Raw genomic sequence first — 27,138 nt, 5'->3', positions numbered from 1 at the left:
ATGCTAGCGCTAGCCTATAAATAGGCTCCTTTTAAGCATTTAATAGCGAGAGATTTCTCTCCTCAACACACAATAATCAACTATCGTTTGCTTAATTGCTTCATTAATATCATGATCACTTGCGTAGTGTGGTGGTCCTTGAAATCGTGCTTGAAAATTTAAAGTATATGGAATGAAGACCGTCACTGACATAAACTACCTCATTTCTGTCCGAAGAGTCCACGCTTTTATGAAAGACTCGATTCAAGACCCTCAGCCTGGTGGCATGAACAGAACTGACACGGAAATGGAGTAGAAGAGACAGCACATCACAGGAGTGAGCGCCAAAACGCCCTTCTTGATATCGCAGGAGCGGGCCCAGTCATTGGAATGGTTGTACACATTATTGGATTGAAACCTATGACCGGAACATGGCTATCAATAGGATTTGGTGCCGAATATCCTATGTTCTGTCTTCAAATGTTACACTTATAGTTTTCTTGTAGACGAAGTGACAATCGACACCCACATGTAATTAATATCGCTTCAAGCGTGGCACACTTGTCTACAGTAATAGGTCCTATTATACTCCACTAGCACGGCTCGTTTGCTTAAGTTTGGTCTTCTGTGGAAGTATCTCAATGTTCCACTGCCTCGGACAAGGTTAGCCGTGCAGAAACTTCTCCTAGCCTGGCAAAGACAGATACACAGGCCTGAACGATATGCAGACCACAAACTCCAGCATCCAAAGGTATTGCTTGATGCACCTGTCAAATACCAGCTTATTTGGAGCAGTCCAGGAACCCCTATAAGCAGGAAAACTTTGGTTGAAAGGCTTTCACAACCTAGGCACCCACATTCTTATTATATTATCGAATCCCAACGATCGAGATGCAGCACTCATTCTTTAATAAATTTCACTTCTTCTACTTTTGAGATCCTCGCAAATAAGCTAGAGTACGTTAAAAAAAAGGCAAGCCAACAGCATTTGTCTCAAGTCATCGTCAGGTAATGGCCGAGATCCAGAGGATCGTAGCTAGGGCGCGCATTTGAGTAGGGTGAGCATAGGCAGATGACGATCTTAGGCTTTCTCAACACCTGAGCGGGTCTTTTCTCTTCTCACAAATACACGCTGACTAAAGACAGTTCGTTGTAAGAACCCCGGTTCCAGCTTACCCCCGATTTGATCAGTATCCGAATGTAGTATTGGAGGCTTCGTGGGAGCCACGGAAGTTAAAGATGGACGAGAAGAACAAGGTCATTTCAACACGCTGAAATTTGGTGACAAAAAGCGCAGTGCGAACAGTATCAACATATTCCATATCCACTTTGCCTAGATGGAGGCTTCTTGAATCCATGTACACTGGCACCCGCAACCGCTCCAACTGAGGCACACACAATGATACGTTGACCTTTGCACTTTCTCAAGCGATGGCCGTGGCAGCTTCGGAAGCGGCCTTTCCATCGGCCCAAACGACTTCCTCCGCGTGTACGACCTCTGCTTCCTTCTTCTCCGCCTCGCGGCCAGCCCGACCGACGGAGACATACTGGCGGAACTTTCTGGCGGGAAGACGCGCTTCGAACTGTAAGTAATGACGGATTAGCCATCGCAAGTTACTATTACCTGGCAATGGGGACGCAAGTTGTGAGACTCCTTACCATCTCATCGATTTCCTCAAGTGACCGATCTTTGACCTCTGGAAGGAAAAAGAATACCCATGCACTTTTCGGCGTCAGCATACTAGCGAAGCACTTTGGCCTAGACACGGGAACACTCACGCTGCGAGCCAGCAAGAAGGCGTCCAGATGTAGCCATACTTTGGTCCCCAGTTCAGAGACTCCGGGTTGATGAAGTAGGGCGCAGTAAATGTCGCAAGCCAGGCGGCGAAGAAACCGACGGCTGTCGCGAGGCCAAAGGTGTAGGACCGCAGCCGCTGCGATGGCAACTCTCCTCCCGAAATCCAGGCGTACGTGGCCACCATTCCCTACGGTTCGTCAGCCGAGGTGCAGCCATTGAATCCAACAGTACTTACATTGTAGCCGAATATGTATATGATTGCGAGTGCAACTATTCCTTTGCCTGTCGACTGGGTCCCCGGCCGGATGGTGTAGATGATAGCTGTCAGGAGCTGGGACAACCCGCAGATAAACAAGCCAACGGTAAGGAAGACGCGCCGGCGGCCGATGTGGGTGACGACGGCACTGTTGAGTATGATAGCGAAGACACCAACGGCCGTCAGAATACATGAGTTCTCGAAGCTGTTGCCGATGTTGGCCATCTCGAAGAAGTAGGTGCCATAAGCTGAGAAGTGTCAGACACGAGCCTAAACGTATTATCCGGGGCCTGAGGGAAGAAATGGCGCGGGAATGGGGCGTGCGGAATTACCTATCATGTACATTGCACCAGAGGCGCCCTGAAGCGTGATAGCGCAGACTGCCAAGACAGTTCTCCTGCGGTCCACAGGATGTGTCCACATGTCTTTGATGGCAGCGTTCTGCTTTGTCCGCATCTCTCCCTCCAGCGCCTCTTGCATGTCTTTGAGCTCTTCCTCTGCCTCCGCCTGGCCGTATGGTCGGTGCCACAGCAGCGACTTCAGGGCCCTGTCCCTATGGCCGTGCTCGAGAAGCCACCTCGGCGACTCGGGAATCACCAGGAGGCCGATAGCCATGATGACGGGGACGATGTATATTAGCCCCAGCGGAATCAGATACGATTCCCGACTCATGATCTTTGCTGTAAAGTTGTCGACTATAGTGCCGATCAAAGATCCGACTGACGTCCATACTTGGAAGGACGAAATCATTAGACCTCGGTATCGTGCCGGAACAGATTCCTATTCAAAGACGCCGTCAGTGGCGACTTCCATTGACGTGCTGCATAGGCTGCGAGACTTGCCTGGATGTACAGCTGCGAGAATGTCATGAAGAGGCCATTCGCCAACCCAAGCAGCAGACGACCGATGTATATAGCGTTGATATTGGTTGTTACCATCATGATGACATTCGAGATACAGCACAGCAGGCTGGCGGACCAGATACTCGGCTTGCGGCCCATGAAGGCGGCAATTGGGCCTGCGGTTGATGAACTCAGGAACGCGCCGAGGGTCATGAGAGACGAAATAAGCTGTTGGCGCTCCGTCGAGAGGTTCCAGCCCAGCGGGGTCTCTGGTGCTTCGTGTCCGAAAATCTACTCAAGGTCAGGAAATTGAATAGCATGTTGGCGAAGGGGTTTCAAGGAGCGGGCCGGGGAAGAGGGTTTTCGCCGCTGTACTTGCCTTGAGGAAGCCAATCATGGCCTGTAGGCCTCCTATGAGGCCGAAATCCAGTCCTTATTGTCCAGGTCAGCGTGCCCCATTCGGCTGGAGAAGAGTCTGGTTCTTGTTGTAAAGACCTACCATATTGGAAAGGGCACATAGAGACAAGGGTACAGGCTGCAAGGCACTTCCAGTGATCCTTGATTGAATAGGCCCTCCTGGCAGGAGCTGTAGTAGGGCTCTGGGATCCATCGCTGGAGTTTGTTGCTTTAGACTCCACAGTCTGATCGGTCTTCATGATGAAGATGATGGAGGCGTGGAAGCGCCGATGATCTGCGGAGATTGGGAAAGGGCTCTCGAGTATCGAAAAGACACGACCGAAAAGAGACAGAAGTCAACGAATACGCGCCGTCACTCTTGGAGAAATCCTGAAGAGAGAGGAGGCAGGCTTTCATATCTAGAGCCTGGGAGTGCTCGAGCCTGCCGCGGGTACACATGGTAATACGACGCAACCACCCTCGGTCCTGAATGCTAGATAGATCTGCCATCACTGATCCAATATGGGAGATTCGACAGCATGGTGCATTTTGCCGCCTCACCCCAGCTGGTGGGCAACGAATGGCGTCCTGAAGCCGTGCTGGGTGGGATGTCACACTGCAGACCATGCTTGATCTGGTTCCGACAAACCACCTGGCCAAATGGGATAACTGCCGGCCTGCAGAGCTTCTGTGGCTCTCCAGTCTCCACTGCGCCGCGCAACAGTCTGGGGTAACTCCTCTCCTTGATCAGTCCTCTGCCTTAGGCCCATTTGGAAATCCGGGGTAGCTTCGCGGGGAAAACAAGGGATGCATGCCCCTGTCCCTGACCTGTTCGCCGCCCGAAATCCCAACGCGCTGGGGCCGTACTGGTAGTGCACACGGGTTAGGAATCTAGATGTGTATTAGTGGTTGGGATTCGGCGTAGACTGTTACAGTCTGGTCTCGTGTTCCTAATGGAAGCCAACATATCCTGAATAGCGCTGGATTTGACAGAGCTGACTGATGTCTTGACGGCCGGCACTTCTGCAGGCCGATCACATCAGATGTAGTGTCCATCCGCCAACGGGAACAAGTTTGACGGCCAAGTGACAGGGACGATCTAGTTGTGCGGGGAGAAGAGAGACGGGGCGACCGGGGCCACGGGTGAAAGCCCCTGCCTGCATGCTTGGGCAGGCGTCACAACCATCAAAGTCGCACAGGGAGAGGTCGTTGCAATTGATCCATTAGATGACCCGCGGGATATCTACCACCCTGCAATGGCCAGCTGACCCACCACGGTGTCGAGAATCAGGGCAGCCGGAACTGAGGGGCCGTCTGATAGCAACACTGAAGCTGCGTATGCACAAGTCCACCTCCTCTCAGACGCTTCCTGACTTGAGCTTTTGCCGATCGGCCGGCGGGTACTGTAGAGATAAGTCGCGAGTACCCTCGTTTCAGGAGTGCTCACGTTGGTCTGTTAAGTATCTGTAGCAATTTACATTTCTCCCCCGCGGGGTCCGCCCTAAACAGAAGCAAACATCACCTCTTGGCTTGCACACGGCTCGACCTCAGGAAGCAGCGCTGGTGACCATCACTGAATCACACTACATACAAGGCGACGCACCTACAGGTCGCATTCCCGCATCAAGCAGCCATGGCCACCACCACGAAGCCGAAGACCGGCATCAAGGTCGTCGTTGTGGGAGCAGGCTTCGGCGGCCTCACTGCAGCCATAGAATGCCACCGCCACGGTCATGATGTCGAGGTCTACGAGTCCTTTCCGGAACTCAAGGTCCTCGGCGATATCATCTCGTTTGGCTCCAACGGCGGCCGCATTTTCTACCGCTGGGGGAATCACCCCGGCGAGATATCGGACCGCCTACGGAAGCTCAGCATTGACCTGAGTGAGTATGGCTTCCGCATCCACAAGTACGACACGGGAGAGGTCATGTTTCACCAAAAGACCCCCAGCCCAAATAAAGAGGCACCCGTGTTCAACGGCCACCGGGGCGAGCTCCACCAGGTGGTCTTCGACTATGCGAGGGACGAGCTGGGGATCCCCATCCACCTAGGTGAAAACGTTGCTGAATATTTCGAGACCGACGACAAGGCCGGAATCATCCTGAAGGGTGGTGAGCGGATTGTTGCAGATGTGGTGGTCGGGGCAGACGGTGTTCGGTCCAAAGCCAGGGAGCTCGTGCTCGGATACGAGGACAAGCCCAAGAGCAGCGGCTATGCAGTCTGGAGAGCATGGTACGTACAGCAGTCACGGAGCATGCCCTTCACATGAAGATGCACATGTGCTTACGTTCAAGTTAGGTTTCCCAACACAGACATGATCAAGGATCCCCGCACCAAGGAATTCTGCGAGAATGGGGACACCTTCAATGGCTGGATTGGACCCGACGTGCATTTCCTCTTCTCAACCATCAAGAACGGCTCCGACTGCTGCTGGGTGCTCACGCACAAAGACGAGCACGACATCGACGAGTCGTGGTCGTTCCCAGGCAAGCTGGAGGAAGTGTACGAGGTCCTCGAAGGCTGGGACCCCATTTGCAAAGCCATCGTTGAGAAGACCCCCAGCCTGGTTGACTGGAAGCTCGTCTACCGTGACCCCCTGCCTACTTGGGTGAGCAACAAGCGCAGGATCCTGCTCCTGGGAGATTCGGCGCACCCTTTCCTCCCGACCAGCGCCCAAGGGGCTACACAGGCCATGGAAGATGGCACTACGCTTGCTATATGTCTCCGCAGGGCTGGAAAGGAGAATGTTCAGGCAGCCCTCAAGACCCACGAGGAGATCAGGTATGTCCTCTCCATCTCAGATATAGAACCGCAAACCTTTGCTGATGGTGTATGCAGATACGACCGTGTCAAGGCGGTGCAGAAGACGGGGGAGACTACTAGAGACATGTGGCATAAGACTGATTGGAACAAGGTCCGAGAAGACCCCGAGAGCATTGCAATGCCTCGAGACGACTGGATACATTTCCATGACGCAGAAACCCACGCAGAGACTGTCTTTGATGAGATCTTCAAGAGACACTCTGGACCATCAGGAGAGAGAGGAGAGAACAACGCTGCGTTTGTTGAACACGTTGAGACTATCCCGCCTGTCGTCACGACCTAGAGTTATACGTGACTGTTGGTTTAGATGCTTCTTGTCTTCATCACCCTAAACAGACGAATAGATAGGGTTCTACATCGTGGGTCAAATCCCTTGTTCTCACATCGAGCCTGCAATAGCACCATCTGGATCTAGTCATTATTCTTGGCACATGGAAACTGGAAATTCAGAATTCAGTGGCCGACAGCCTCCCAAGCTGAGGTCTGGGTATGAGTACTGTGCTACTTGCGCATCTATCAAAGCCGTGACCCAAGATCAATCAGAACGGTCTTCACCTCCAGGAAGTTGTCCAAGCTGTTCGTGCCCCCCTCGCGCCCTTGGCCACTGGACTTGTAGCCGCCAAAGGGCATGTCGGCGGCGATCTTGGGACTCGTGCAGTTGATTCCCACGTACCCGCTTTCCAGGGCCTTGGCAACTCTCAAGGCGCGGTCTATATCCTTGGTAAACACGGACGCGTAGAGGCCAAACTCGGTGTCGTTTGCGATCTTGATGGCCTCTTCCTCGGTTTCGAATGTGCTGATGTTGACCACCGGCCCGAATATCTCGTCTTTCATGAACTTTGAGTTTTCTGGAGTGTCCAGGAACACGGTCGGCTCGATGAAGTACCCTCCCATGCTGTCTAGCTTGCCTTTACCTCCCAACGCAAGTGACCCACCGGCACTCTTGCCCTCCTCAATATACTTCAAGACGTTGTTATACTGGAAGCCATCGGCCTGCGGACCATGGTTGGTTTCCTTCTTGGTGGGATCGCCAGCGGTGATCTGTGAAAACTTCTTCTGGAACGCCTCGACAAACTTGGGGGCAATACTCTTCTGCACGTACACGCGGCTGTTGGCCATGCAGATCTGGCCGCTGTTGGACTGAATGGAATGGCTTGTGTCCGCGACTGCCTTGTCCAGATTGGCATCTTCGAAGATCAATGCAGGGGACTTGCCGCCCAGTTCCAGGATGACCTTCTTCAGGTTCGATTTCGCGGCCGCCTCCTGAATGAGCCTCCCCGTGCGAGCCGAACCAGTGAAGGTGAGGGCACGGACGTCCATGTGAGAGGAAAGCACGGCTCCAGAAGGGTTACCATGTCCAGAAATGACATTGAAGACGCCGGGTGGGAAGCCGGCCTCCTTGATGAGTTCGGCCACCTTCGCAGCGGCGAGGGGGGCCTTCTCGCTCGTCTTGACAACCACGGTGTTGCCCGTTATCAACGCCGGTGCCGCCTTTGAGGCGAAGAAGAGCAGCGGCACGTTCCAGGGGATGATTGCAGCCAAGACGCCATAAGGCTGGCGGAAGGTCAAGCTGACATGACCTGGGGTGTTGAGACTGCTCTCGCCCTTGATCTGCTCCCAGGACGCCGCGTAGTGGTCGAACTTGCCAGCTGCCGCGTAGGCATCGTAGTAGCCCGCCACGGGCTTCCCCATGGACTGGGCTTCGAGGACCGCCAGCTCCTCGTTATGGCTCCTGATCAGCGACGCGAGCTTGTGCAAGTAGCTGCCGCGTTTGGCAGGGGCCGTCTCCGACCACGACGGGAAAGCCGCCTTTGCTGCGGCGACAGCGGCATTGGCGTCATCCTCAGTTGCCTCGGGGACTATATGCATGATTTAGTTTTGTCCTGGCGTGTTCTTGTGTGTGAATAGAGTTCCTACCGTCTGCCAGCTTCGCAGTAGTTGCGGGGTTGTGCAGCGTGAAGGTCTTGTTGCCTGAAGCCTCTACCAACTGGTCCCGACCTTCTGTTAGCTACCAATCCCCGAGACATATCTGGCAGGTTTCGAGACCCACCTCGCCATTGATAAGCATGCGAGGGTGAAAAGGGATTGTCCCGTTGGTCTTGTGCCCGTCTGCAGCCATGATCAATACTGTGTGGTGAGATTCGTGGCAATTTAGTATTGGAAGCTCGCAAACTCGAGGAATTGTCAGTCAAGGTCGGGCACGGAAAACGGCCAGGAAAATTGTTGATAACTATTGTTTTGGTGGTGAGACGCGGGGAAACAAAGGACTCGGAGGAGGAGAAGCACAATTTTGTCAGGGCTTCCTGCTAGGCGGCCGCCGATGTCATCAATGAATGATACACAAGTCCCATTCCCCTGAAACACCACCCTCCACGGCCTGTGAAGTATCCACTAAGTCGGTAACTCATGCACCTCCACAGCGGGGTTGATGTCCCAGACCATCCCGCCAGCGCGCCTGGCCCGCTTGCCGGCATGGTTGTCTCTTACAAGAGAGCTACTCCCGGGTATATCAGGACCCCGGCGGACGAACAGTTGGTCGGCAGATCATCCTTGGACGCCTAGGACGCCAAGGCCTCGGGTCCATCGTCCGACAAAGCGGGGCATAATTCTTCCTGAGGGGCTACATTCATGGACCATTGCAATATTGGTAGCACGCAAGTGACATTTGACAATACGCGGGGCTTACACTGCTTGGTCTCACAACGCGTTGCCGAAGGCCACATCACCGAGAAATGTAGAGCCTAGTAGGTATTGAAATTCCCAAGAGTCCCCACGGTTCCCGAAGACTTATTAATCCGGACGACGCCGCGGTCACTCGAGCAGTAAGTGGTGAATCCGGTTTTTGGACAACCCGTCTGACAATAATCTTACTCGCATTAACGACGGTCTCAAGCTACGCAAAGCCTTCCTCATTGGACACACCCCGCTCCCCCCCCCCTTTGCCCCCCAGAGGAAAAAAAAAAACACAAGGACACCCAACATTCATCAAATACCCTGGGCTAAATACGTACTGTGGAAAGATGCCTCAAAAGGGAACCATAGCCATTGAGGAAGCTGTTCTCAATCCTGAGGGTGTCTCGTGGATGGCAGAAACGGCGTCCCTGTTTGCACCTGGCCAAAATGCTTCTCAGCTCAAACACCATTCCCTGACCCAAAAGCTCATGGACATACACGGCCAGCGTCTCAGTGAGATGGATGCCGAGGGTGTCGAATACATGCTGTTGTCCCTGACATCTCCAGGTGCGCAAGGCGAGAAGGACCCTGTGAGGGCTGCCAATATTGCCCGAAATGCCAATGACTGGCTGGCCAATGAGGTGAACAGGAACCCTAGCAGATTTGGAGCACTCGCTTCTCTCTCGATGCACAACCCAGCCGAGGCGGCGGCGGAGCTTAAACGGGCAGTGAAAGACCTAGGGATGTTTGGGGCCATGGTGAATGACTTTCAGACCTATGGTGACGACGGTGCGGGCAAGAAATACTACGATGCCCCGGAATACGAATTGTTCTGGCAGGAAGTCGAGAACCTAGGCGTTCCAATCTACTTACACCCTCGGTATCCCATCTCTCAGGAGCTCGAGGGACCGCTTGCAAAATGGGCCCCGAGGAAGCACCTCCTTGGAGCCGCTGTGTCTTTCCACCTCGACCTGAGCTTCCACCTTTATGCGCTTTGCTCGAGCGGCATTTTTGACAAGTTTCCCGGGGTTCAGGTCGTAGCCGGGCACCTCGGGGAAGGGTAGGTCTGAGTCAGATACGGTTGAGGCTGTGGAACCGCGTGTACCGGATCTGACGTGACGCCAGTATACCTTTCAACCTCTGGCGGGCAGACCACTGGTACAACAAACCAGTGAAAAAAGCCACAAGGCCCTCAAGAGAAGACTACAGCTACTACTTCCAGCACAACGTCTCGATCACAACCTCGGGCGACTTCTCGACCTCCGGCCTGAAGTTCTGTATTGAGCAAATTGGCATAGAAAGGTGCATGTTCTCCATTGGTGAGTCCTCAAGTCATTAAATTGCTCTCTGGAACTCTGTCGCCATGGGACACCGACTGACAGGTTCCACAGATTACCCTTACGACTCGGTCAAGGAAGCCCAGGACTGGTGGAAAGGAGTGGACCTTCCGCCCACTGACAAAGAGGCAGTGGCAAGGAGAAACGCCATTAGAATCTTCAAGTTGCCACTTGAATCTTAAGAGCCATAATACAGAAAGTAAAATGTAGGACAAATTGAATATATTAGCTTGGAGCATGTGCGGCTTGCATCCGGTTCAAAGTATCCCTCCAAAATTATTATTTTGATGCATAATTACTTCCTCAATTTACCACTGTATGAAGGGACTGGATACATACTGCCTAAGAAGCATATGTAAACAGATTAAAAACGAGACCACTTAGAAACAAGGGAACTATGTGCCGACACGCGATACACGACCCCACCCAACAACATCTGAATGATGACCCGAGGAGAAACAATGGATATCAGGGCCACAAGTCGGCGGTATATAAGTTCAAGACTGGAACGTTGTGCGCTGTCTTGTCTTAAGGCCTGGCATTAGTCGAGTATGAATGTCCCTGCATACTGAGACGGTGCTAGACTGATCTTGTAGACTGGGCACTTTCGACATCAGACATCTCACCAAAGCGATGCTGTTCCAGATACCTCTTGCGAGCGTCTAGGCATGCCACCTTGTGTGGTGTGTATCTGCGCAAGGTGCAATCACGCAGGTGAGAAGAAGGATCTGATAGAATACCTTCTGGAGAAGAGTGCTAGTGCGTGTAAGCGGAGAATCGATACACCATGTGACTCCAGCCTAAGAGACCAACCACCTTCGTTATCCGACATTTCAACTGCACGCCTTTCGGGGCTGCGTCTGAATACTTATAAACGAAATCGCACGGATGGGATCCGCTCAACTGACCACAAAGCAGTGGACAGAGCTTGCGCGATTTCTTTAATACCTCTGCGAACCCTACTTGACTCGGTACACAGCACATCATGTCTACAACCACGACGTACACTCTCGCCTCTGAGGTCCGTGGCCTTCTCTCACACAATGCAGCAGTCGAGAGTAAGAAGCCAATCCGAACAATTGATGAGCTGATCAAACGACGCGCCGTTGAGTTGAATGAGGCGCCTCTGATCGGATATCCAAGACAAGGCATAGTCGATTTTGAAGAGCACAGTGCGCGTGCTATTGACAGATACGCCGATGCCGCCGTAGTCGTTCTGCAACGGCTAGGGCTGAAAGTTGTTGTATGTCAAGAGTATCTCCTTATTGCAGCAATACGCCTCCGCGGTTGGTCTTCACACATGTATATGACTGCATGGCAACGCTAGATTGCTGACTGTGTGGTCGTTTGGGATAGGAACCCACTACGGAAAAGCCTCCCGTCATCGGAATTCTGGCCCGGAGGCGAAGCAGCAGAACAATTCGAGCTGTAAGTACTTTGCTGGAATGAGCAGGTTCGCTTTGCCAAGGTTAAGGCCCAGGGTGGAAGTCCAACCCAAATTGGTGGACGATGCTGAGTCGCAGGGAAATGAGGATGGCTCTTCACCGCAAGGCCCGCCGAAAAGGGCTCAGACAAGTAGAGTGTGAAGTGTCAAAGAAAATGTCTGTTTCCAGGTCAGGCTGTTGTGGGGCTCACATATATCTCCCCAGCTTATTTACTCAGCGCTGCACTATGCATTCAGGTCGGTTCTGTACTACTTTTGTGTCGGTGGCCCTCCTAGAGTGGTCATACTGGGAGACTTATTTAACCCTTCGCAGCCCTCTGTGTGAGAGTGTCACCACTCGAGTCATTCCATTCTTCTCTCTAGCGTATAATTTTAACTTCTGATCACCAGACCTCTAAATAATAGAAAATTAGTCCGCCGTGTCTCCTTGCATCGAGGACCTCTCAAGTCAACGGGAAGGACTTTGGGGTGGTGCACCGGCACGTTGCGCCTGTTGATCTTCCGCGACCTTGCTCAACGTATATACCTCCACGCTGGTAGTGGGACAATATCACATTGACGCCGACGCTCGTGGAGTACGTTACACACTCCATCAATCTTGCGACCGATGGTATCACTCCATTGTGGAACCGGATTCCGATCTTCGTCGGAACTATGCTCAGTCTAGGGGTGGAGATGTTGGTAGGCACTGAAGAACTCAAAGACGGCACCACGTTGGTCACGACGGGCTGTTTATCCTTCAAAGGTGGGCATGCATTATACAAATTTCCAAGCCGACGACGAATGAGCCAAGAACAACATACAAAAATATCACTCATCGCAAAAGAGGCGCAGAATCAAAGTCGTTTGAAGTTTGGCAGGTCATAGGATTACAGAATAGATACGCCATATCCCGGTAACTAAGTAGGTACAGCAGGCATCTAACTAGGTACGTGGATAGCCCTGAAAGAAATGAAACCGGTATAACTGCCTGGAAATGATAAGGACCCGCGACTCGGGAATTCTCATAACGAACTGCTCCTACGCTAGCTATTTTACATGTTATTGGAAGGCAACCTCGGGATGCTATCTCTCCACTTCATGTCTAAGTCCCTTTCGTGATCGTTCCACGTGCTCTTTCCGTCCACTTCTGGGATGTTTCCTGGCTCTTTTGCCTCCTTCCAATCATCCAGTCTCCTGTCTGCTGATGACACTGGCCTTGCAGCGCGTATTGGCTTTGTAGACAGCCCCGGGTATTGATAGTCTGCCCTGGGCGGTTCGCGCTCCGTCTTCTTTTCCTGGGCCCACGGAACTGGAGCTGGCGGAACGCTGCGACCGCTGGTCACAGACGGTGTGTAAGAGTGATAGCTATATCTCTCACGTTCCTCCATACGCACCGGCACCTGGGCCTGCCCGGTGTACTTGATCGATGGGCCAGACAGTGTTGAGATTCTCTTCTGATAACTCCGCGGCGTGCCGCGCCACTCTGCGTTCGCCCTGTCGTTGTCACAAGGGGCCCTGTTCCCCCTCCACCATTCATTCTCTGCTTCACGCAGTTTTCCGGGGAAGAACTCGTCTCGGAGCGGTTCAGCGCAGCGATACTGCACCTCCAGGTCCACGAGCCCATCCATTACCTTCTTGGCCCGGATGACCTCGACATGTGTCAGCGGCAGGTTGCGCAGGTGCGGCGGCCGTACCATCCCCGCCAGGTAGCCATTCTGGAACATACCCAGGGCTCCAATCGCCAGGAGCACCCAGTTGTAGCTGCGCGAGCTGGCGACGTTGACGAGCAGCAGCAGCCAGAGGACGGACTGCGACACGACCGACACGCGCGTGAGCCAGAAACCGAACGGGAGCCCGTGGCCGACTCGCGCCTTGCGCAGCCGGGTGTCTCGGCGCGGTATCTCCGGATGGCCATCCTTGCCTCTGCGCGGCTTCGAGAAGATGTCGCCCCACGTGAATTTCTCCCAGGGCCTGCCACCCCGGGGACTGCTCGACGAAGACAGCTCCTCGAGATCCAGGCAGTTGGACTTGCCGAAGATGACGGCGATCTCGCGCGACCCGTTGCCCTGCGTCAGGGCGTAGGCTGCGGACCGCCTCTGGCGGTTGGGCAGCTTCTCGGCGCGCCACTGGGGCAGTGCGCCCACCATCTGTACAAGGAGCGTGCCCGCCGCCGTGATGAGCATTATGTCCCACTCCCGCGCCAGGGCGATGGGAATAGTGGCCAGATCGAGCTGCACCAGGATACATGCAAGGCCCCAGAGGTGCATATGGCTGAGGGAGAACTGAGTCAGGCCGTTACGGTTGACTGCGGCCTCATAGACAGATATGCGGACGGCGTCGTCAGCCAAGGGCTCCTCCTCTGATAGACTGGTCTCAAGGTCCCGCAGGATTCGACCAGCAACCCAGTTCTTGTTCTCGCGGACATAGCCTGACTCAAGATTGAACACCTTGACGGGATAGTCCGGTTCCGGGAGGAGGCGCCCATTTCCTATGATATTGACGAGAGCAGTGAAGGCGTAGGAGACGCAGCCGAATGAGAAGCACACTGGCGTGAAATACCACACGCCCGTTCCCTGCGCAAGTGCTTTCTGGACAACGTCGCCGCCGATCACCATGAGGATAGTCGATATATCGGTGGGATTAGACCACTGGCTGAGCAGGTTGGAGTCCGTCTCGCCGCCCATGTTGGAAGCGCTGGAGGTGGTTGCAAGGATGCTGGCAATGTTTGAGACGCTAATGTCTGCAATCTGAGGAAGGATCATCTCGTCTTGATGAGTGTAAGGCTTCTGTGACTTACTTGGCAGACGAAGAACACCATTTTGCTCTCACGTTGATTCCTGTGCCGTCCCGCTCGCGGTCATCCACTCAAATAATGGAGGCACTCAAGGTTACCACAAACCTGCATGCGCCAATCCTCCCTTAGGCAGAATGGGACTCGATGAGCTGATGCATGGCCCCGGCCGTGGCGTCTTCTCCTGCAACTCTCATTGGCCGTGTTAATCCCACCCTATCCAAGGCACCTTGCCAGGTGGCTTGCGAGGCAGGATCAGCTGTATGCAAATGTATCTGTGTGGATTCAGCTGCATGAGATAGCGGCCGGCCTGCCGGCAAGCTAGTGGAGGGACGTGTTGTATTCATCTACCCTTGCGAGTTTCAGGCAAGTTGAGGCTTTCAGAATATCCACATGACAACCTGCAGGGCGTTGTGAGCCCATCATAGCAAATCGGCCTCGCAGATGTGCCTGTCTGATACCAGAACCAGTAGCATCATGTTCTGGATGACGCCCAAAGGTAACACATCAGTCCCCGTGTAAAACTCACCCTAAGGCGGCTCCACTTCCATGGTCTATTAGTGGAGCCAGCACTATTGGGCGTCCTTTGATTTAGTCCAGACAGACCACCGCAGGGCGACTGGAGTTGGGGTCGAATGATTGTGTTCATAAGGCATCATCGGCTAGAAAAAGCCTTGATGACTCAAAAATTCCCTAAGGTGGATTAATTGCGTCGCTGTAAAAATGCATACAAACAAATTTAGAAAGTCTGTGTAGCACTGCGCTGTTGGTTCCCCCGGGGGGGGGGGGGCTTGTGGTAGCGTTCACGCTTCGAAATGTACAGTGGAATCATGCACCTTTAAATGGCTCCCAAGTCACTCGTAGCTACGCTGCCCTTTGCCTGTCTTTTGTTTACGCAAGAATTAAGGTGAATCGATACTTTACAGCCAAAACGAGCCTCTGGGCCGTGGCGACGTAGCAACAGTCCCATCAAAGATGACTTTCATGCCCGACAAAAGCACTGCCCACATGCAGCGCTGTGGCTGGGCGCTATCTGCATCAACCAGAATGACACATAAGAACGCAATACCCAGGTCTCAGTGATGGATTCTATATTTAGTAAAACCAGTCATGTCCTGTGCTGCCTTCGCCATAGGGACAAAGTAAAGTGGTGGGGATGAAATTCGTGAATCGCCTTACAGCAGCTCTGTTCAATGTGTCTAACCTATTCGAGTCAGGATATTCACCATTGAAGAACCGATCTATGTCCTTATAATACTGAAGCTAGCCAAGCGGTAAATGACAGCAAATCACATCTTACCATTGCCTCTGCAAGTTTGACCACAATCTCCATGCATACCAGGTACAGCTAAAAGCACCGCTGAAGATTATGCCCCACGCCACGGAGCCAGCCACGATGACGAACCGCTTGACCGCCCTAACGTCCTCGGGTTTATTGTTATAGGGGAATGGATGCGTTGGGACCGGCACCTTTAGCATCTCACACAAAGGTCCCCAGCCGTCACGGACCCTGTAGAAAAAGAGGCGCTCCGACGGCACGACCCTGCGGAGGAACGCCTCATGCGTCTCGAGCACTTCGGGGCCTTGGAAGCCTTTGACGCCCAGACGTGACACGCATGTCTTCTCGATAAGTGGTCCCCACCTGGTAAGAAATTGTTAGCACGCATGGAAAACATATATGGACTAGGGGGGGTTGTCCGATGGTAGACTAAGTGAGGCGGTCTATAGGCGTAATCACGATTCACGTACTTGACGAATGAGTTTAGCACGGGCAATGGCCGGGCAAAGAATGGCAAGTGTGGCCGGTCGACGAGGGCTAAACGTAAAGCGGACTTAGTTTTTGGAAGGTTCCAAAGGAGATTCAGGGCCCAGGCATGACGGATAACAAACGGAAGGGACGGCTTACCAGAAATCGTCTGCGCGCTCTTCCACCAAGACTCAGTATCTCGGGTCGTTGCGATCACTATTGAAAGACAAATTTCAGCTCCTGAAGTCGGCTTAAGATTTTCGTGGTCGACGTATCAGATATTCTACTTACCAATAGCATCCGGATACAGCTTAAGCAGCTCCGGGACAAGCCAGATACATGGGGCGTCAACGGCCTCAGAGAAAGGTGAGCGATAAATTCGGTTGAAACCAGGAACATAAGAGCCGCGCAATATGTTTACTCACCGCCGAATAACCATCCATGAGCTCGGCCAATAGCCACTCTAGCCGTTTCTTCTCGGCCAGCGATTTATCCTCCTTGGTCACCAGCCTCATAACCTGGAGCCACTGTTCCCGCTGCTCCGCGGTCCCAACAAGCCCTTGGGCGCCGCCATCATGGACAGGCCCTATAAGCGTTGTCAGGGCTTGGGCGAAGGTCTTAGTGCCGGTCCGGGACCTGCGGTAGGTATCACCACGCTGGTTAGCATCACAGCGGCCATGGACCTGGGCCTGGTGATGTATGGGGTGGTTGACCTACATGCCGGCACCAATGACGCGGAACTCCGTGCCCGGTCGTGGGGTCGAGTGTCCTTGACCCATTTTCTCGTGCCTGAGTTCTAGGTTTCGTCGCCACTGGTGGCACTCATCAAGAGGCAAATTTGTAGGTTTGAATAGTTTCTTAGTTCCAAGGGTTGAACTGAGACCCCAGTCACACAACGTTAATCAATGCTGGCTCGTCTGTGATTCTCTGAAATTCTCTGCTTTCTCGAGAGCCAGACACATCACGGTAACCGTACTCTCATATCGAGCATAAAACAGAAATAGCTTTCCGACAAATTGATCAGCGTCCCTCCTGAGTCAAACCAACCTGGGAAGTCATGGACTCATGAAGGGAACTTAAGCGTGGGATCCACGCCACCCAAGTTCAAATGAGATCCACCTTGAGACTTGGAGCGTTATTGGTCACTTCCCCGTGTAAAATTCGAGCTACTTAAATGGTAATACTTCGGCCAGCTAACCTGTGTGGTAAATCGTCTATTTTCTTTTGCTTTTCTATGAGTCGTTATATAAATTTTTACATACTCTTTAAATTTAATTTCTGAAAATACGACTTAATCATGTATTATTTCATTGTTTAAAAATAGCTTTACTGCATTTACTAGCGTAAACTATTATCTCTTTCTTTTTTTTTTTTTTTTAAAAAAAAAAACAACGTTTGGAATTTCAAGAATATGCAGTACCAAACTTTAATTAGAAAAGGTTAGATTTCAAAATTTCTGAATTGTAAGGGAGAGGTGGCCAAGACACGATGGTGCGAATTTAGTATTTTCCCATATGTCAAGGCCAAAGATCGTCATTCTCGACTCCCCACTGTAAGAGTCATTTAGACCGCACCCCATCCCGGTTGTTGCCATGCTATCAATTCACGATTCAGGATGTCAGGGGCACAATGAAGGAGGAGAACGACTGAGTCAAACTCGCAATCGGTTCGCTCGAGCAACTAGAGTAGGTATATACTATAGAAGTACCTTCACGGATTAGCCACCGCTCAGTGACCTGAGATACATGGTAGGCTTTAGAACTGAAAATATATGGAATGGCCCAAGGGGTGTGAATAACAGAGGCTATGTATAAAGAGTATCAGACTAAGGCAGAGTAATACTACCTCAACTTCAATCCCTCTCAACCTCTTAATCGTCGCACACTCAACTCTATTGAAAGTTGAAAAACCGGCTGGTCAAGTCCCGTGACCCAGTCATAGAGCTCTAGAATGGCTTCCACTACTCTTCCAATGGACCAGTCAGGCGCCGCAAGAAGCATGATTTCAGAAATGGAGTCGGCCTTCCAGTCGGGTGTAGAGTCAGGTCAAATTCCCGGTGCTGTTGTTATGGCAAAAGACTTAACCGGTACGCTCTCCACACCGACCTAATCAAACACCTGGCAGAATGTTGCCAGTGGTTGCTACCATTAGCTGACAACCGACTTTTCTGAAAAGGGAAAATTGACTATGTGCGCTGTTTCGGAGCCCGATCCGTCAGGCCGGAGGAGCATGGGAAACTGCCCCCTATGGAAGTGGACACCATCATGAGAATGGGCCAGGCGACCGCGCTCGTTGGGGTCGTCGTGGCCCTGCAATGTGTAGATCGAGGCCTGGTCAGCTTGGATGAAAGCGTGGAGCGTTTGCTTCCGGACCTGACGAGCATGGAGGTCCTAGTTGGCTTTGATTCCGAGGGAAAACCGATCATGAGGAAGCGCAATGGAATCATCACTCTCAGGTTGGTACCCAACGACATCTCAAGTGACAATACTGATAGTCGGTTCCCTAACCCACCTATCTTCTTGGAAACATAGACACATGCTCACGGATACATCGGGGTTGTCGCACGTCCCTATCAACCCCCTGCTGCGGGAGCTTGTAGCCAGGGGCTACTCCGAGTATCCCTTACCCATTGGAGGCGAGTCCGACATTCCCAACCCCTTGCTCGCACCGCCCGTGGGCGACCCTGGGGTGCAGTGGATCCACGGGACCAACATCGACTGGGCGGGCAAGCTCGTCGAGCGGGCGACGGGCATGGACCTGGAGACCTACATGCAGCGGAACGTCTGCGAGCCGCTGGGCATCACGGACATGACATTCAAGCTCCAACAGCGTCCGGACCTGATCGCCCGCCGGGCCGACCTGACAAAACACGGCAGGGAGGACGGAACGCTGCACTACGACGACACGGTCTTCTTCCGGAAGGACCCGGATGAGTGCTACGGGGGCTGTGGCCTGTTCGCCAGCCCGGCTTCGTACATGAAGGTGATCCACTCGCTGCTGAAGAGGGACGGCGTCCTGTTGAAACCGGAGACGGTTGATCGCATTTTCCAGCCTGCTCTGGACGCACAGATGGAGCGAGAGATGAATGAGCACTTCAACAAGGTGATCAAGCTCATCAACTATGGTTATCCTCTACCGCAGTGGCCCACTCTGCGGCGCAACTTTGGGCTCGGAGCGGTCGTGATCATGGAGGATTTGGACGGCGACAACTGGCGGCGCAAAGGATCGCTGTCAATCAATAACGGTTGGAACACCGGAGTGGTAAGTGATATGCTCTTCTTGGCACAGAAAGTTTCGACGATGGAAGAGCTTGGATGCTGACCTCGTCTCTTCCTGTGTGAAGCAAATCGACCCTGCGGCGGGACTCTGCACGCTCGTGGCATTTCAAACACAGCCGTACAGCGACCCCATTGAAGAGGCTCTTGTCCATAAGTTTGAGAGGGCTATGTACTCGCAGCTCAAGACTAGCGCGTGAAATATAGGGCCGCCGTTGGAGATACATACACCTATTTTTTACTGCTAGCTACGCGTCGTACCTATTATGCGTGCCACGCTTCTTGGATAACTGGTAGTAACTATATGTATCCATCACTGAATCAAAGTTTTCCTCTCCAAGCAGAATGCCACACCCTGGTCAATAAGCTCGGCAGTCTTCGGAGCCGTCAGCGGATACAAAACACCATGATGATCCACGTCGACAGCCAAACACAGCAAGTTCTTGCCGGTGCCACCGTCCTCCCCGGCTCCAACAAAGTTCTCCCAGCCTCCCGGGCCCAATTCGGACTCGGTCTTCTTGTGGGGAATACTCCAGGCCATGGCGCCCAGCTTAGGGTCCTCCATATACCCGGGGTACGACTCAACGGGATATCCGAGCTCGACGAGCTTGGCGACAAGGTCGGGACGCCGCGCCTCGAGCCGGCCGACCATGCCTCTGGCACACCAGATGATGACGGCAGGGAGGTGGAAGACAGGTCCTACTGCCACACGCTGTGGCGGGTGGTAGCCCAGCACGGACTCGAACATGGTGCGCAGGTGTTTCCTCGTGTTGGATTCCGCCTTGGAGCCTTGGATCTGCCCGGCCATGCTCTCTTCCGCCGTGGTGAACAGGATCTCCCAGACCTCCTTGTCCGAAGGAGGGAGTGCCGAGTTTGGCGGCGGTGGCGGGAGAGGACATCGCATGTCGAGCAGAATGAGGCCGTCCACGCGCCGCCCCTGATCGGCCAGCTGTCGAGACATTTCGTAGCAGAACAGGGCCCCGCCAGAGAAGCCGCCGAGGACGATGGGGGATCCTCCGTTCGCATCTGAGAGGCCGGCGTTGGGTTGTAGGCTGACGAGAGCCTCCACCATGCCTCTGGCAATGCCCGGGATGCCGATTCGGGGCGTCAGGCGGGACGGGCAGCGCAGGAAGGGGGAGTCGATCCCGTAGACAGGCAGGGGGAACTGGTGCTTGAGCAGATGGATGTAGTTGGAAATACTGCCGGTGCCGTCGCATACGAGGTACAATCGCGCTTTGCTGGTCGAGGCCCCGGCTTGTGGACGTCCTGGTTGTAGCAGCATGATCCTGGCCTTTGGTATAGGCTCAGCAGTCTCAATTGATACATGCGATGATGACTCCAGTGGCGGAGTCGCTGGGGTACGAGTGGGTGTTGGAGAATTCGAGCAGGAGGATGGGGATGCTGAGAATGGGGATGCAGACGCGGTCTTCTCGACTTCCTCCTTCGGCTCGTGACTGTTAGCTGTTGTAACATCATCTTCTTTGTGGCGCCCGAGAGCGAGCTCTTGCTCTTGCCCTTGTCGGCCGACCTGTTGCTGCTGGGGTGCATCTCTACCAAACACGCGAACAAGGTGGCCCATGGTCGGATGCTCCAAGATGAAGGACGGGGATAGCTGACAGCTCGATTTTGCCTTGACACGCGCACAAATCTCTACCGCCATGATAGAGTCCACACCGAGATCCGTCAAAGAGATATCTTCTGTCAGCTCACTCGTGTCCGAGAGCCCTGTCTCTTCGGCGATGCTCTCGAGGATGACTGGAAGCAAGCCGGCCGGGGCCTTGGTAGCATCTGAATCCCCATGTTCGAGTTCGTCCTCCAGGAATACCGAGCGTTCGGCTCTTGACTCTGTCTCCCTCACCTGGACGTCAGGGGTCGTGCCATTAGGCACTCTGAGCTCGTCAAGCAAACCAGGCTCAGGCGCACCCGGGAGGAGGCTTGAGTTGGACTCTGGAGCGGGTAGCAACACGGTATCCGACAACTGCTCCTGTCTGGGCGTTCTGGGAAGCAAGCTCTGCAAGACTGCATTCGGCACCTCATGGAACCTCATCCGCCAGGTGCGCATGGCTGGTCTGTCCTTGTCGTCGAAGACGACGACCTCGCATACAGCCGAGTCCGCCCTCTTCTCAAGGACACGCGCATATGTGAAATATGACCTCCCCGGCTCGATCATTCCGGGCCTCTGCTCGAACCTTTCGAGGCTATCCATGATGAAGCTCGTGGTCGCCTGCGCGCCAGCTGCAAACCGGCCCGTGCCACAATTGACCAGGAAGCCGGCAAGATGCGCCAGGGCCTCGCCCCAGTAGGGAGACGATGCCACGAATCGCAGATCGGGCGGGTCAACGGCCGGCACCACCTCGGCGACGGCTTCGGAAAAGTCGTCAGAGACAAAGACCTCCCGCACACACTGATAATTTTTACTGCCGTACTGCACCGCGTGTGAGAACAGGGCGTAGAAGATGCTGGCCGGTAGTCTGCTATTGCTGGTTCTGGTCACTTCGCGCATCCTAGCCCGAATATAGAACGAGTCAGAGTCGGAGTCAGAGTCCGGTGCCGCTGCCTTGCGGACCACGACGGCACAGTTGCCAAGGTCGAATGAGCGAGCCGGCGACCCGGGCCCAGCCACAGCCTTGAACGAGACGAGCACAAGGCTCTCTGATTCAACGACAGCTGTGGTAAGAAGGCTGCCTTCAGGACCAACGAGGCTGGCCGTGAGCGGGCGTCGCAGATGTGCCTTTTGAAGACTGAGTTCATCCACCTTGACATTCTTCCGGCCGCTGTGCTCCAACGCGCACTTGGCCGCCACGAATGCAGCCTCGCAAAAGACGGAGCCAGGGCAGAGACCTGCACCCTGCATGCGATGGCCTTGTATCAACGCAACGAGCGCCGGCAGTGAGAGGGACGCGGCCAGGGTGAGATGGGGCTTTCCATCCTTGGTGGACTTGTCCACGACATACTGCGCGCATGTGGAAATGGGCCGAGTAGGAGTCATACAAGTACTGGTGGCAGTAGCTCCGACTTCTGCATAATTTCTCTCCCGGTAAGCAATCCAAAAGTCCTTCGCGTCCCAGGCATACGAGGGCAGTGTCAGAAGCTGCAGGGCGTGTTCGAAGGGTGCATGCAGAAAGAGCCAGTCCGGATCGCAGCCGTGCACGTACAGACTGGCAAGACATTCGGAGATGGAGGCCCAAGGGCTATGGGCAGGGGAAGCCGACAGCGTCGACACGACGTGTCCAGCCGGCGGCGAGACCGTGTCGTGTACAAAGCATCCGCATACCTGGCCCGGTCCGATCTCGAGCCAGATCGGGGCCGCGGCCGGACTGCTTAGCGAGGAGTTGCCTTTGTCGTTGAACCGCGCCGCAGCCCAGCCCCGAGCGGCATGGATCGCACCAACAAAGTCAACGGGGTTTCGAGCTTGCTTTGCCAGATAGTCTGGACCGAAGCCCTGTTGAGCCGGCGTCTCCGCGTCGACGATGGAGGCCAGCAGTGTCGAGGCCACGGGCACACTGGGTGGTGAGTACGTGATGCCTGGTCCGGAGGCGATCGGCTTGAATTCTTCCAAGATCACGTCAACCTGGGAAGAATGGAAGCCAAACGGCAACGGGAGCGTCTTGTTGCGGATGTTGCGTTGCTTGAGCGCCACCTGAAGCCTTGCCACGGCGGTGACGGTTCCACTCACGACGGATGCACCAGGGCTGTTGACGCACGCTATTGAGCAAGACTCCTCGTCCAAGCTTAGCTCCTTCATCATTTCGCGTACCGCTGTCGCAGGGGCCGAGACGGCGAGCATCGCGTAGGCACGGGGATCGCACTTCTTCATGGCCAGGGCGGCACGGGAACCGACGAGGTAGAGGGCATCGGCGAGGGAGAGTACGCCCGCCACATGCAGGGCTGCGTACTCGCCCAGTGAGTGGCCCATCACCAAGGCCGGCTCCACGCCCAGCCGCCTCCAGAAGGTGGCGAGGCCGATTTGGAGCGTTACCAAGGCAAGCTGCGTCTGCGCCGTATTCCACGTCGTGTCGGTCCCGGTCCCGGTGATCACATCCCAGAAGGGCGGGAATCCAAAGCCATCGCAGATCTGTCTGCACAAGTCCACCGTGTCCCGGAACACGGGGCTGGTATGGTACAACTCGGCGCCCATACCGGCGTAGTGCGAGCCCTGGCCGGTGAAGACGAAGATGACGGGCGATTTGGAGGTGACTGGCTGCGGCCTGTCCAAGTTGGAGTCCACCTCGGACTCGAGGGCATGGGTTAGCTCTTTGGTCGAGGAGGCGGCGCATGCGAACCGGAAGGAGGGTTGGTGAGCCCTGCGGGCTGTGGTCGTGTAGGCAATGTCCTCGAGACGAACGGTTGGATTTGCGCGGAGCCACTTTGCCAGTCTGGACTTGTTTGCCCGATGCGATGCTGCCGTGTGGGCCGATAGCACCACAACTCGTGGTTTCCGCGGATCTTTGTCCTTGTGTATGTCCCTGTCTCCATGCCTCTCGAAATCTTCCAGCACTAAAGCAGTGTTCCCGCCCTGAGCATCAGAGGAATTAGATTAGAGTATGACGCGTGACGATGAAGGAGGCCACTTACAGCGGCATCAAAGTTGTTGATCAGAACTCGTCTCGGCTTTCCCCTCATACGATGGAACGGGGCGGCCTTGCTCAGAATTCTGATCTTTTTGTCGTGCAGTGGCGGGAACTGCTTGTTGAGAGCGTGAGGCATTCCGGCCTGAGGCGGCAGAATATTCTTCTGGAACATGAGGATCGCCTTGATTACAGAGGCAATTCCAGACGACTGCCATCGAGTTCCGAAAATGTCAGCAACACTATAAAGCAGTATACCTGCAGATGACGAACAAAGACCAAGGGAATTTGAAACTTGAACCATGCTTACCGCCTCGCTGTGACCAATGCTTGCCTTTACAGACCCAACCGTCAAGGTCTCCTCCTGGTCCTCCACCTCATCCCTGACAGCGTTTGCCTTTGGCCTGCGGCCCAGCACGTTGGCGACGGCCGTCATCTCGCACGGGTCTCCCACCGGCGTCGCGGTCCCGTGCATCTCGGCGTACGCAATGTCTTCCGGACGAAGCCGCGCCCGCCGCAGGGCCTGCCTCAGCACCCGCTCCTCGGTGCCCGCGTCGGACGCCGTGAGAAAGGTCGAGTTGCCCGCCTGGTTCCTTGCCGAGCCGGGAATGACAGCTAGGACCCGATCATTCTGGGCCACGGCGTCCTCGAGTCGCTTGAGCACCACGACACCGACAAACTCTCCGCGGCAGTAGCCTTGGGCATCGTCGCAGAAGGTTTTGCAGTTCCCCGTGTCGGACAAAACGCCCGCCTTGCTCAGCAGACACCAGCCATGTGGGCTGGCCAGCACGTTTGCGGCGCCGGCGACGACCATATCGTAGTCGCCCGCGCGCAGACCAGCGCATGCCAGGTGGATCAGAGACAGCGAGGTCGAGCACGCCTGGTCGATGGAGTACGTGGGCCCCTCCCAGCCGTAGTGGAAGGCGACTCGGGCAGGCGGGAAGGGACGGGCGAGCGCCTGTAGAGTGAAGGCGTCGCAGCCTTTCTCGTGGTGGGCGGTCTCGTAACCGTCGACGTTGCTCTGGCCGAAGAGAACGCCGATGCGGCTCGGGTCCAGCGCGCGCGTCGTCCCGCATGAGTATCCGCACGATTCGAGCGCTTCGTGGGCCGCCATCTGGAACAGCCGGCTGCCCGGGTCCATCAGGAGCGCCTCGCGCGGCGACACGCGGAAGAAGCGCGCGTCATAGTGGCCCGGTCTTGAGAGGAAACAGCCCAGCTTGCATGTCGATGTGCACTTGGGCGGCGGACTTGGCTCTTGCTGGTGGTGCTGTTGGTGGTGCTGCTGCTTGGCACTCGCATCGAGGAAGAGGCTGTCGGCGTCGAATCGACCCGGAGGTATTTCTCGCGCAAGATCACGACCCGATTCGATGACCTGCCAGTATTGCTCCAGGTCCTCGCACTCTGGAGCCCGCCCGGCCATGCCCACGACGGCAATACGTCCCTCGTGGTTGGGCACGCCAGACGATGTGCCAGTGTCTTTGGTTGGAGCATGCCCAGCCTGTTGCCACCCCTCTGCCCCAAGCACTGTGTGCTGGACGACCCCAACCCTTCTTCCCGTCACTTTCAGCTTCCTCTCGAGAGAACCAGCAAACCAGGTGGGACCCACGATTCTAAGTTGGACTTGTGACAGATCCGATCCGAGACGAGTGTTGAGCCCCTTCACCATCTCGACCAAATCCACCGTGTTCGAAAAGGCGGCATCTACCACTCCCAGAAGCAGCCGGCCCCAATCGACAGGGGCATTGCCCAGAGCATCGGCATCGTCTCTGCTTGTGTCACTTTCCTGTAGGCCCCAAAGCCGAAATCCCGGGTGGACGGGCCGGAGATGAAGGCTTGAACTTCCGGCAATAAACCTGCGATGCGACTGTGAGAGATGGTAGTTGTGCTGCATCGAGTAGATGGGGAGCCTCTGCTTGACGAGATCCGCCATGGCGCCATGTTGCAGGCACATGTCGAGGACGGACGGCGGCCCAACAACGGTGCCCCAGCTATCACCTCTGATGCCCACCCTGGCTCTTTTCAGACCGGGAACGTTCTTAGTCTCCTGGATCTGGTGCAGGACCCCATCCAGTTGATCCGGAGAGCTTCCTATGACTGCACACCCCCATGAGCTTCTGCTTCCGTCACTGCCTCCTCCTTCTTCTTCAAGCTCCACCGCTCTCGAGACCACCCCGGCGACCTCGCACAGTCGGCATACGAGCCCGGCTGTTACGACGCTGGCCTCGTAGAGCGACTCAAAGTCATCGGATATGGCCAACACCGCGGCATTGATAAGTCCCCCCGAGATTCCCATTCCTTCGGGCCTGGGGCTGACTTTCAAGGCATCTGGCGAGTCGTGGATCCATCTAAAAGTTGGAAACCACACAGCAAGGAAAAGGTCAGCGGCCTGGAGGTTACCCAAGATTCATTGACGTGTGACATCAAAAACTGAACCGTCGGTTCGTCTTGGATAGTGTTTATCTTACCTCAAAAGGATGACAGCCTGGACGATGTAGGACATGATACACTGCACAAAGCCGACATGGTCATCGTGATGCCGGTACTGGTCGGCGACCTCTTGGACGCTCATGAAGATGCCGTTGGGTCCCAAGCTGTTCCGTATGCTGGGGTGCATGCATTTTGTCTCCGCCCTGACTACCGACGCGACGTCGTCCATGAAGCGTCGCAGCCAAGCATACAAGCCGGCCTGCTCGTGAATGCGATCAATGGACTCTAGCCACGGCTCCGTGTAGCCCCCAAATAGGAGGATTGTGGGAGTCTCAACCATCGTTGCCACAGTCATTTGAGCCTCCTGTAATTGCTACGCTCACTGTGATATCATGGATCTTAGCAAGGCGACCTGTTGTTTGAGTTGTGTCTAGATGTGACTAACACTCAGTCGTTATTATTACTTGTTATGATCTCTGTGCCCTCTGCATACCCACTCGGTTGTTCTATGAGATAGAGTACTACTGTCGTATGTTCACAGGACGGGCGTGGAACCAAGTTCACGACTCATGGTGAAACAATGAAGTGAGGATACCACCTCCATCTTGTTTAGGCAAACGTCTCCAGACTTCTGGAGCAAAATAATCAGGGGCCAGGTTATAGGGGTGCAAGAGCTTGACTCTTTACCGGAATCTGGTGTAGATCTTTGGGATCTCCGCCCCTGCGTAGCAGTGACACGATTCACGAGGCGCCTTACATGAAAATCCACCTAGAGTAAAGGCCGCGAGAAGCTAGGAGGG

General features: G+C 54.6%; 9 protein-coding genes across 9 annotated transcripts; 3 read left to right on the top strand and 6 right to left on the bottom strand.

Annotated features, from left to right (window-relative positions):
* Positions 1-1,403: 1,403 nt before the first annotated feature.
* On the bottom strand, positions 1,404-2,648 carry INS49_004747 (uncharacterized protein; the record flags this gene model as incomplete). The annotated part of the gene is made up of 5 exons (XM_043165535.1): positions 1,404-1,562; positions 1,639-1,702; positions 1,759-1,964; positions 2,013-2,281; positions 2,366-2,648. 5 exons carry the CDS (start codon positions 2,646-2,648, stop codon positions 1,404-1,406), a joined length of 981 nt encoding a protein of 326 aa, XP_043017664.1.
* Positions 2,649-2,782: 134 nt separating this feature from the next.
* INS49_004746 (uncharacterized protein) lies at positions 2,783-3,531 on the bottom strand (the record flags this gene model as incomplete). Its single annotated transcript, XM_043165534.1, has 3 exons — positions 2,783-3,144; positions 3,251-3,307; positions 3,375-3,531. 3 exons carry the CDS (start codon positions 3,529-3,531, stop codon positions 2,783-2,785), a joined length of 576 nt encoding a protein of 191 aa, XP_043017663.1.
* Positions 3,532-4,904: 1,373 nt separating this feature from the next.
* Positions 4,905-6,377, top strand: INS49_004745 (uncharacterized protein; the record flags this gene model as incomplete). Its single annotated transcript, XM_043165533.1, has 3 exons — positions 4,905-5,503; positions 5,570-6,052; positions 6,110-6,377. 3 exons carry the CDS (start codon positions 4,905-4,907, stop codon positions 6,375-6,377), a joined length of 1,350 nt encoding a protein of 449 aa, XP_043017662.1.
* A 233-nt stretch (positions 6,378-6,610) lies between these two features.
* On the bottom strand, positions 6,611-8,213 carry INS49_004744 (uncharacterized protein; the record flags this gene model as incomplete). Its single annotated transcript, XM_043165532.1, has 3 exons — positions 6,611-7,953; positions 8,012-8,081; positions 8,145-8,213. The coding sequence occupies 3 exons, from the start codon at positions 8,211-8,213 to the stop codon at positions 6,611-6,613; spliced, it is 1,482 nt and encodes a 493-aa protein (XP_043017661.1).
* Positions 8,214-9,114: 901 nt separating this feature from the next.
* INS49_004743 (uncharacterized protein) lies at positions 9,115-10,286 on the top strand (the record flags this gene model as incomplete). Its single annotated transcript, XM_043165531.1, has 3 exons — positions 9,115-9,827; positions 9,893-10,086; positions 10,159-10,286. 3 exons carry the CDS (start codon positions 9,115-9,117, stop codon positions 10,284-10,286), a joined length of 1,035 nt encoding a protein of 344 aa, XP_043017660.1.
* Positions 10,287-12,582: 2,296 nt separating this feature from the next.
* Positions 12,583-14,292, bottom strand: INS49_004742 (uncharacterized protein; the record flags this gene model as incomplete). The annotated part of the gene is made up of 1 exon (XM_043165530.1): positions 12,583-14,292. The coding sequence occupies one exon, from the start codon at positions 14,290-14,292 to the stop codon at positions 12,583-12,585; it is 1,710 nt and encodes a 569-aa protein (XP_043017659.1).
* A 1,325-nt stretch (positions 14,293-15,617) lies between these two features.
* On the bottom strand, positions 15,618-16,847 carry INS49_004741 (uncharacterized protein; the record flags this gene model as incomplete). Its single annotated transcript, XM_043165529.1, has 5 exons — positions 15,618-15,963; positions 16,071-16,137; positions 16,228-16,246; positions 16,494-16,704; positions 16,786-16,847. The coding sequence occupies 5 exons, from the start codon at positions 16,845-16,847 to the stop codon at positions 15,618-15,620; spliced, it is 705 nt and encodes a 234-aa protein (XP_043017658.1).
* Positions 16,848-18,039: 1,192 nt separating this feature from the next.
* Positions 18,040-19,543, top strand: INS49_004740 (uncharacterized protein; the record flags this gene model as incomplete). The annotated part of the gene is made up of 4 exons (XM_043165528.1): positions 18,040-18,154; positions 18,244-18,523; positions 18,600-19,329; positions 19,412-19,543. The coding sequence occupies 4 exons, from the start codon at positions 18,040-18,042 to the stop codon at positions 19,541-19,543; spliced, it is 1,257 nt and encodes a 418-aa protein (XP_043017657.1).
* Positions 19,544-19,656: 113 nt separating this feature from the next.
* INS49_004739 (uncharacterized protein) lies at positions 19,657-26,678 on the bottom strand (the record flags this gene model as incomplete). The annotated part of the gene is made up of 5 exons (XM_043165527.1): positions 19,657-22,296; positions 22,618-23,859; positions 23,919-24,122; positions 24,222-26,256; positions 26,377-26,678. 5 exons carry the CDS (start codon positions 26,676-26,678, stop codon positions 19,657-19,659), a joined length of 6,423 nt encoding a protein of 2,140 aa, XP_043017656.1.
* Positions 26,679-27,138: the final 460 nt, after the last annotated feature.

This window comes from Diaporthe citri (assembly GCF_014595645.1).
Source record: "Diaporthe citri strain NFHF-8-4 chromosome Unknown scaffold_13, whole genome shotgun sequence".
NCBI classification, from domain to species: domain Eukaryota; kingdom Fungi; phylum Ascomycota; class Sordariomycetes; order Diaporthales; family Diaporthaceae; genus Diaporthe; species Diaporthe citri.
The sequence above is the reverse complement of the archived record's forward strand: the minus strand, read 5'-3'. Positions and strand labels throughout refer to the sequence as shown.